At 42.7% G+C, this 10,805-nt stretch overlaps 1 protein-coding gene across 2 annotated transcripts in view; it reads right to left on the minus strand.

Annotated features, from left to right (window-relative positions):
• The window catches only part of EFCAB2 (EF-hand calcium binding domain 2), a 75,444-nt gene that overhangs the window by 29,848 nt on the left and 34,791 nt on the right, over positions 1 to 10,805 (minus strand). For both annotated transcript variants that reach the window (XR_826376.1, XM_010852902.1), the window contains one exon: positions 2,461 to 2,533. Coding sequence is in view for 1 of the 2 variants with exons in the window: in XM_010852902.1 (XP_010851204.1) it covers positions 2,461 to 2,533 (73 nt within the window). In the remaining variant the exon portion in view is untranslated. The remainder of the gene's footprint in view (positions 1 to 2,460; positions 2,534 to 10,805) is intronic.

The following is a 10,805-nucleotide window of genomic DNA, read 5'->3' on the forward strand; positions in this document are numbered from 1 at the left end:
ATGAGTCTAGTTGTGTTCCAATAAGACTTCACAAAAGTAGGTTGTGGACTGGATTTGGCCCAGGAGTTGTGGTTTGCTGATCCCTGCTTTAGATTAATACATACAAGCAAACCATAAAAGAATTAGGTTCTAAAGTTTCAGAGGTATTTTTCATTACTGCTCCACTTAGTCTACTCAATTACAAACAATAATTGTGATTTCACTGTAAATTTATCTTCTAGTTCATAGCTCTTCCACAGTGCCAACTTTCCTCTCCCCAATACAAATTCTAGCTTTGATGATAGTCACTTTAAGGGAGTGATCAACACTTTTTGTTAGTGAGGACCAATGCAGGAGATGTTTTTTCCTGCTACTCAGGAAAAATGACTTTGCTGCTGCTGCTGCTAAGTCACTTCAGTCGTGTCTGACTCTGTGCGACCCCATAGACGGCAGCCCACCAGGCTCCCCCGTCCCTGGGATTCTCCAGGCAAGAACACTGGAGTGGGTTGCCATTTCCTTCTCCAATGCATGAAAGTGAAAAGTGAAAGGGAAGTTGCTCAGTCATGTCCGATTCTTCGCGACCCCATGGACTGAAGCCCACCAGGCTCCTCTGTCCATGGGATTTTCCAGGCAAGAGTACTGGAGTGGGGTGCCGTTGCCTTCTCCGAAAAATGACTTTACTGGACCCCAAAATGGAAAACAGTTTCCTCCTTTATTGAATATTTTTAAATGCTAATAAAAATTGGTACTTGGTTTTAGTTATCAAAATGGTAATGTGAGTGAACTTATGGACAAAACAGAAACAGAATCACAGGGTTAGTAAACAAACATGGTTACTAAAGAGGAAATGTGGGGGAAGGATAAATGAGGAGTTTATGATTAACATATCCATGCCGCTAAGTCACTGCAGTCGTGTCCGACTCTGTGCGACCCCATAGACGGCAGCCCATCAGGCTCCCCCGTCCCTGGGATTCTCCAGGCAAGAACACTGGAGTGGGTTGCCAGTTCCTTCTCCAATGCATGAAAGTGAAGAGTGAAAGTGAAGTCGCTCAGTCGTGTCCATACTACTATGTATAAAACAGACAATAAACAAGGACCTCCTGTATTGCACAGCAAACTCTACTCAAGATTCTGTAACAACTTACATAGGAAAAGAACCTGAAAAAGAATGTATATATGTATGTGTATAACAATCACTTGCTGTACACCTGAAACCAACAACACTGTAAATAAACTATACTCCAATACAAAATAATTAAATTTAAAAAGTGTTAATGTGGAGCAACAGTCATCTTTCCAATCTATGTACTTTAGGATTCAAAACTTGTCTTCTTACACATTATTTCATTTATCTTTGAAGCAAATTCTGAAGTAAGTATTATTATGGAGAAACTGATGCAGAGGTTAAGTGACTCACCCAGAGTCACTTCCTTCTCTTCTGGGTAAAACTGGACAGGCAAGTACTATGCTGGGTGCAAGGAATAAGGAGATAAATAAAATCATACATGTTTGCCTTTGTCCCTATCCTCTTTGTTGATACTTGGCCTCCACCAAAACCCACATACCTAATAAGCAAGTTTGAAAGGAGTTTTCTAGTGGCTGCCCAGGTAGTTTTTTTCCCTCGAGGCCTCTGCCTTGTTGAACTGAAAGTTGTACTTGAAATCTGATCAGATACTCTTCTGGAAAACCAAACAAGGCATGAAGCTCTCTGGTTTGGGGCTTCTCATCACCATTTATAAGATAAGTCCCTCCAGCAACTCATCTACACTATTACAAATAAGCATTTTCAAAATTCAATGTCAAGTGAGTTATTATTTTATTTACTACTATTTCTGGAAGTTAGTTTTATTTCCTCAAATGCACAGTCTCTACTCTTTCTATCCCCTGTAAACTGACATTTACTATATTCTTTTCATCTGTCAATATTCATTCTGCACACAGTCAGTCCTCTGTGTCTACTGGCCTTTCTTCAACTAATTACAAAGAGTGTAATATCTAAAGTGAGGTCCTTACTTGATCCATCACATTATTGGCCATAAACATTTCTTTAAGATCTGATATCAATTCTTACAGATTCTGTTGATTTGCTAATTCACATAGCTGTCTTAGGGCTTCCCTGGTGGCTCAGCGGTAAAGAATCCACCTGCAATGCAGGAGTCACGGTTTTGATTCCTGGGTCAGAAAGATCTCCTGGAGGAAGGCATGGCAACCCACTCAAGTATTCTTGCCTGGAGAATCCCATGGACAGAGGAGCCTGGCGGGCTACAGTCCATGGGGTCGCAAAGTGTCAGACATGACTAAAGCGACTTAGCATGCACGCACGTTCATAGCTGTCCTAATGTCTTCACTGAGTATATTTGGTAATTTAGGGTATTTTTCACTTCAGGTAAGGATTTTTTTTTTTTTTACAAGAAGATAGAGCCATGCTAAGAGTCATTCCATTTCAATCAGCCATGAATGAAAGTTTCTTAGCCTACTTACCTCTGCAATCAGATCATGTAGCTCTCCTTCACTAGGGCAGCATCCTAATGACCTGATAATTGTTCCGACCTCTCTGTGGGAAAAAAAAGTAGTCAATTGTTTTAGAATATAAACTCTGAAAAAACAAGCACTATGTTTCTCTAAATTATTTCAGAGCAGGTATAGCACAGCAAACAAAGTCATGTAATAAACACTGCCTCAAGAGGATGGAAGATACTTTCTGAGGAAAGGAAAAGGCAGACAAGTGAACCCAAGAGAGAAGAAAGAAGTGCTTGTGCTGACTGGCAGGCGCAAACCCTGCCACTTCCTAACTGGTTTTAAGTGTTCGCTAATTCTTTTGAGCCACAGTTTCCACATCTGTAAAATGAGGATGATAATGTCTAGTGAGGGGAAGGTCCTACAAGTAGGACCTCTAGAGGCAGACTCCTGTTGTTGTTTAGTCACTAAGTCACGTCCAACTGTTTTGAGACCCCACGGGCCATAGCCCACCAGTCTCCCATATCCTGGGATTTCCCAGGCAAGAATACTGGAGTGGGCTGTCATTTCCTTCTCCCGGGGATCTTCCCGACCCAGGGATCAAACCCTCACCTCTTGCATCTCTTCCTTTGCAGGCAGATTCTTTACTGCTGAGCCACAGGGGAAGCCACTGGCAGACTTGCTAGGGTTCCAACTCCAGCCCTCTAATTTGCTAGAGTGGGCAGGTTAATCTGCATGCATATGCCTACCTGGTAGGTGAAACACAGATTCTTCCTTGAAATACTCAGAACTGGGCTGAGAACACTCTAATGGTCAAATAATATGAGCCACCATAACATAAAGCCCAGCTCTTGACAGAGTAACCACTCAACAAATATTAGTTATTCCTCACCCTCTCCCCCATAGGAATGTAATTCAATTTAACAATAACCTAAGAAAAGTATAAGCTATATTTAGTACTCTCTGGATGCTCAGGGGATTTATAATAGATTATTAAATGTTTTCATTTAAAATGGTTAAAAAGTTGTGATATTTTGAAAGTTAACTTGTTCAACTTAACTAGATGTTAATGTTAACTAATGTTAACAACTTAACTAATGCTCACTTAACTAGAATATTTAACTTCTTCACCATTCCGGCTAATATCTGTGGTATTATATTTACTCTCTATTTTACAGAGAAAACATTTTAAATAAGAATTTTTAAGTTCTTCACTTCAGGAGGCTGAAGGATGGGTATCAAGAGAAAACCCGAAGTCAGTAACTGTGGAATACAGGATTCTTGGTCTTCACTGATCTGAGAGCCAACTAAACATGTAATGTTTTCATGTCAACCTCCCTGAGCTCCTTAGTCTCACTGCTCTTCATGCCCACATGCCTCACTGAGGCAGGATCTGAACATGACACTGTTGCTAGAGACTAAAATATTTTACAAGATTATACTTTCTCTCAAGAAGCAGCTAAAGATGACCCATGAAACTGGCTAACACCAGCGTAGTAATATTCTTGTAACATCAGACTGGCTATTGCATACATTAGAACAAATAGTTAATGAGGCAGGGACAAAAAAATATAATTTGATAAACAGTCATGGATTTATCTTTTCCATAACCTTCTAGGCCTTCTGCTCTGTGAATCAGAGAACTGCTTCAACTCCAAACTCAGAAGGATAAGGATAAAGGCTGCCTTAATTCACAGAAACAAAGGGAAGGCAGGGAAGTGAGGAGGGCAGCGTTTGTATGCCCTTGTAGGTTACAAATCTTGGGGAGGTAGGCTGGGGGGAAAAAAGAGAAATTTCAGGCCTGCACCATGCAGTACCGAAGCCACTACCTCCACCGGCTATAGAGCACCGGAAATGTGACTAGTCCAGATTAAAATGGGCTCTAAGTGAAAAATCTATACGGATTTCAAAAATTAGTATTAAAAAATGTAAAACATCCATTAATAATTTTTAATTGATTACATGTTGAAATCATATTTTAGACATATCGGTTAAATAAAACACATTGTTTTACCTGTTTCCCTTTTACTTTTTTAAAATACAACTACCAGAAATTTTTAAATTATATACGCAATCCTCCTTTTGCTGGTTCTTTTCTAGGGAATAGCTGCCATCATGATGCACTTTGTGAAGACACGTACAGCACATAAAGAGAAACTTAGAATTGCAGTGTGCTGTGTCAGCAATGTAATTGATCCCCCGTGCCACTATGAGAAACTTTCAACCTTATTTATTTATTTATTTACTTATTTACTGGCCACATGTCAAAGCATGCAGAATCTTAGTTTTCTGACCAGGGGTCAAACCCGTGCCCCCTGCCGTGGAAGCACAGAGTCTTAACCACTGGACCTCCAGGGAATTCCCTCAACCATATTTAAATGAAGTCCTGGGTCGCTGACCCAGGTCTCAGGTCTTCTGCCTATATCCCAGAAACAGTAACAGGCTAACTTACTAGCTTTCGAAGGGGATAAAATCAAAGGGTAGACTTGACATGTATAAAGATGCATAGGAGAAAATCTGGGCTGGAAACCCAGATCTGGTAACAAAGCCACAGGACCAGAAGAGCTCCTCTAAGAAGAGCGCCTTGGCTGGAAGAGATGATGACCTAGGCAGAGCTCACAGGAGTACCCCCACTGACACGATGGCCCAAGGGTGAGGAATCTGCACTAGACTCAGAGAAGAGGAGCCAGGAAATAGGCTGAAATTCAGGACAGGGTGATGCCATGGAAACTAAGGAAAGAGATGGAAAAAACTGAGTCATCTTTGGTGTTAAATGCTGCTGAAAGGTCAAGGAAAATAAGTTCTGAAAAATGTCCACTGGAATTAGTAAAGAAGGAGACAAGTTCTGACTTTTAACCAAGGATATTTCACTTGAAGGCTGAGGAGAAATCAGGGTTGAGATGGATGGATCTGTGCAGTGAAGGGGAAGAATTGATGTCTGGAGGGGGACATGGTGTCAAGGAAGATTTTCTATTTTTTAAGACCAGAAAGATGTGAGCATGTTGAAATACCAATGAGAATGAACCAGGGTGAAGTAGAAGACTGATTAGGGCACCATCAGCTGAACAGATGGGCTTCCTGAGGAGGTAGGAAGGGCTGGGTCAGGTGCTTAGTGCTATATCCACATGGCCATCTCATCTGAAGACCTGCCATCAGCAAGCTGCTTCCTATGAGAAGGTGGTAGATTCCTCCTTGCAGTCTTAGAAAATTTTACTCTGTCCCTCTTCCACTTTGCTCTGAAGAACCCATCACCATCTTCTGCTTTCTGAGGGCATTGAGCTAGACTGTCTCACTTTGCCCAGGCAGACCACAGAAAACAAAGCCTAATGTCCTCTGAGCATCAAGGAACTTCTTTCTGTCTAGTCCTGATGATATAAGAGAAAAGGGCAAAGACCCTTCGGCTGAGGGGTCCACAGTGGCCTAGAGAACAATACAAAACCTCAAGAGCTCACGTGTACACAAACCACAGGTTCTCTAGCTCGCCCACCCTCCCTTTCGGTGGAAAGCTAATTCCTCCTCTGTGCTCTGGGCTCTGGAAGCTGTGGTCCGGATCCCTGCAGCCGACCTGGGCACAGAGGAAGGGGGTGATGCCCGTGCCTTCAGGCCTAGACATCTCAGCAGCACAGTGGTTTTCTTGCCCTTGTTTTCCCTAAAGACTGCATTAGCCTCCTAGTACAATGTGGTCCCTGGTGACTCAGACAGTAAAGAATTGGCCTGCAATGCGGGAGACCTGGGTTCAGTCCCTGGGTCAGGAAGATCCCGTGAAGAAGGGAACAGCAACCCACTCCAGTATTCTTACCTGGAGAATTCCATGGACAGAGGATCCTGGTGGGCTACAGCCCATGGGGTCGTAAAGAGTTGGACAGGACTGAGAGACAACACTAACTAACTGAGGACAATATGAGAGAAGAAAAGAAGGAGCCACCAAATTGCTAATGTTGAACTTTTTCTGGTCTTGCACACGGTGAAATGGAATTAGATTCAATTTAGAAAAATACAGGAATGTGACACATCTTTTACCTCTAGTCTACTAGACTACTCTAGATACAATTCATATCTATAACCCTAGTTCGTGGTTTGGGAATGGGATGCGAAGTCTTCTCTTTCTCTCTCCATTCTCTTCTGCTCTGCTTCCCCAGGGCCTGACCTACTGCACCAGCTCCCTTGCCCCCAGGCTCCTGGTCCCAGTTGCCCAACACGAGGCAGAGCATTGCAGGTTTCCATTGCTAGATCACACACTGCCCAAAATGTGGGGGCTTAAACAACAACGAGTTCTTATTTTTCATAATTCTGTAGGTTGGCTCGATTGTTCCTCCACTGGTTTCCCCTGGGGTTCACTCATGCAGTGTTTAGCACTTAATTAATCTACACATCGGGTTGCTCAATATTCCACAGTCAACTATTCAAAATTTCCATTATCACAGCCCCGGATTCTGGGTCCCTTAACCTTCCATCCTGCCTGCTCTATTGATCCATAACCCTGAGCATCTCTACGTCTCTAATTTTAATTTCCTGTTACTGCAAAGCACTGCTGGAAGAAAACAACAAAAAACTTGTGGCCCACTACAGATTCATGCCATCTAGCATCAAGTGTCCTGGACGGTGCCTGACAATCCTTTCTCTCATCTCCTGTTGATGCCCTAGCAAACTTCCCAAAGAGCTATCCTGAATCCTCTCTGGTCTCAAGCTCCAAAGCATGGCCTCCCTTAATCTCAGCAGAAAACCCTATCACCTACTTCACCAAAGAAATGAAAACTGCTGAAGTCGGCACCATCACTGACCTTCCTCACTCAGCTCTGGTTGCTCTAACAACATACCACAGACTAGGAAACCTAAACCACAGACATTCATTTCTCCCAGTTCTAGGGGCTTGAAGTCTGAGATCAAAGCACTAACTGATTTGGGGTCTGGTGACAGTCCATGCCCCAGCTTGCAGATGACCTTCTTCCTGCTGTGTCCTCACAGAGCGGAAAGAGAGCAGGCTTGGGTCTCCCTCTTCTTTGAGGGGCTCCACTCTCATGACCTCATCTAAACCTAATCACTTCTCAAAGGTCCCACCTCCAAATACCATCCTGTTGAGGGTAAGGGCCTCAATATATGAATCTGAGAAGGACTCAAACCTTCAGTCCATACCACCACCTTTCCATACGCTTCTCTCACACCACCACAAGTATGTACATGAAAGTGAAAGTGTTAGTCACTCAGTTGTGTCCGACTCTTTGTGACCCCGTGGACTGTAGCCCACCATGCTCCTCTGTTCATGGAATTCTCCAAGCAAGAATGCTGGAGTGGGTTGCCATTCGCTTCTCTAGGGGATCTTCCCAACCCAGGGATGGAACATGGGTCTCATGAATTATGAGATTCTTTACCATCTGAGCCACCAGGGAAGCAAACCTCCTTCCTTATGCTCTCAACCGTGGAGGGAAAAAAAGCACTCTTCCTAACAAAGCTAACCCCACTCCGTTTTTCTTAGTTCCAGTCTTGGCTCTTGTTCTTGACATACGTTCCTCTCTTTCAGCATCTTCAGTCTTTCCTTTATTATTTGCTACCTCTTTGGCTGTAAAACATTCACAATTTTCCTTTTCTTTAAAGAATTTTGATGGGTGCCCGACCACCTCCAACTATTCTATTTCTCAGCTTCCTTTTGCTATTACAATACTTAGAAATTATTCCTCTTGTAACTGCGACTCCATTCCCCACTCATCCTCTCCATGTCTAACTCCAACCCCTCTCCAAAATACTTCCATCCCTGGCTCTCTACTCATCAGTCAGTCCAGGTCTCTCTCACTCCCTCATCTCTTCCCTTCCCTTCCCTTCCCTTCATCTGACCCTCTCTTCTTCCCGTAACCCCTTTAAGTGCCCCCTGCTCAGTACCTCTGTTGCAGGATGATCTCTACTGTTAAAAATATTAAAGATGGCCAAAAGAATAAGAACTATCTTAGATTTGGACCAAAGAAGACCACTGGTATCTTAATATGGAGTAGGAAATGGCAACCCACTCCGGTATTCTTGCCTAGAGAATCCCATGAACAGAGGAACGTGGTGGGCTACAGTCCACAGAGTCAGGAAGAGTTGGACACAACTGAGCGTCAGAGCACGCACGTGCAGTATCTTAGTGACAGCACTCGTAGAAGAAAGAGGAAGAACCCCCCACCACCATCACCAGCAAGAGTGCCAGTGGTAAGAAAATCTAGACCAGAAGTACGGAATACACGGTTGTGGGGGATACCCACTGAAGGGGACGCAGATCACACCCGACAGCCTAGAGCTCCAGAGCGCTCACTCCGTGTCCGGCACATTCTACCAACTCACTTCATCCTCAGGAAGTAGGCACTACTGTTACCTCCATTTTCAGAGGAAGAAATTAAACCCCAAAGGCATTAAGGAATTGGCCCGAGGTCACATACAGCCAATATGTTAAAGCAATGACTTCCTTGGGACTAGGGAAATCTCGGGAGTTGTGGAGAAGTCCGACAAGGGGGCTAAGCAGAGAACAGGGATGAGAACAGAAACTAAAGCCCTCACGATGTGAGAAAAGTAGATTAACTAGTCTTTTGGCTTAGGAATGGACATCTCCTCTAAGACTTCTAGAAAGAACAGACTTTTCACCTCATTCACCTTCCTTATAACATGATCATGATCTGTATGGATATAAGAAAAAATATCTCCTCACAATAGCTCTGTGTGGTAGGCACTGTTATTTTACATATGGGGGAAACTGAACCACAGAAATGCCTGGTAATTTTCCCAAGATCCTATTAAGTAGCGGAACTGGGATTCAGACGCATACACAGGCTGGACTTCACACTCTTAACCACTACACACCACTATCTCTCATAAATCGCAACTGCATAATTAGTTAGACTTAAAAAAGAACTTGACTGTACCAAGGTGCTTCTACAGAAAGCTGTGGGTAAGCCACCCCATGGGAGCCTTGAAGATAGATCCAGGGATCACAAGCTGATGCCCAAAGGAACAAATGTGGCCCTCAGATAAGGTTTTGTTTAGCATAGCACTCGTTTGCTTCTTTGTTTACAGGGACATATGTGAACATCATGAGAATGGTCCTACACTTTGGATTCACATACTCTATTACAGGCATGTTCCATGTAGAAATCTGTATACATCACTCCTGAAAAATACCAATTTTGTACTGTTTAGGAACTTACTTGCAAGAAGCAGGGGAAGGAGCCAAATGGTTTCTTAAAGTTCTCCTCAAGTGCTTGACTCTGAGATTATTTTTAAACACACACACACACACACACACCACATACACATACAACCTATGGCTTATAAAAGAGAATGTTCTTGTTCTCAGAAGATATACATTCAAGTATTTAAAGGAAAAGGTCTCAGTGTCTACAACTTACTCTCAAAGTCTAGTAAAATGATACAAATCAATACCAGAAAAACAAACAACCCAATCAAAAAGTGGGAAAAAGACCTAAACAGACAGTTCTCCAAAGAAGATATAAAGATGGCTAATAAACACATGAAAAGATGCTCAACATTTCTCATTATTAGAGAAATGCAAATCAAAGCCACAATGAGATATCACCTCACACCGGTCAGAATGGCCATCATCAAAAATTCTACAAACAATAAATACCAGAGAGGGCGTGGAGAAAAGGGAACCCTCTTGCACTATTGGTGGGAATGCAAATTTATACAGCCACTATGGAGAACAATATGAAGAACCCTTAAAAAACTAGGAATAAAAACACCATATGACCCAGCAATACCACTACTAGGCATATACTCTGAGGAAATCAAAATTTAAAAAGACACATGTACCCCAGTGTTCACTGCAGCTCTATTTACAATAGCTAGGACATGGAAGCAACCTAGATGTCCATCAACAGATGAATGGATAATGCAAACTAGTACAGCCACTATGGAGAACAGTGTGGAGATTCCTTAAAAAACTGGAAATAGAACTGCCTTATGATCCAGCAATCCCACTGCTGGGCATACACACTGAGGAAACCAGAAGGGAAAGAGACACGTGTACCCCAATGTTCATCGCAGCACTGTTTATAATAGCCAAGACATGGAAGTAACCTAGATGTCCATCAGCAGATGAATGGATAAGAAAGCTGTGGTACATATACACAATGGAGTATTACTCAGCCATTAAAAAGAATACATTTGAATCAGTTCTAATGAGGTGGATGAAACTGGAGCCTATTATACAGAGTGAAGTAAGCCAGAAGGAAAAACACCAATACAGTATACTAACGCATATATATGGAATTTAGAAAGAGGGTAACAATAACCCTGTATATGAGACAGCAAAAGAGACACTGACGTATAGAACAGTCTTATGGACTCTGTGGGAGAGGGAGAGGGTGGGGAGATTTGGGAGAATG

Source organism: Bison bison, unplaced genomic scaffold (genome assembly GCF_000754665.1).
Source record: "Bison bison bison isolate TAMUID 2011002044 unplaced genomic scaffold, Bison_UMD1.0 scf7180017864317, whole genome shotgun sequence".
NCBI classification, from domain to species: Eukaryota; Metazoa; Chordata; class Mammalia; order Artiodactyla; family Bovidae; genus Bison; species Bison bison.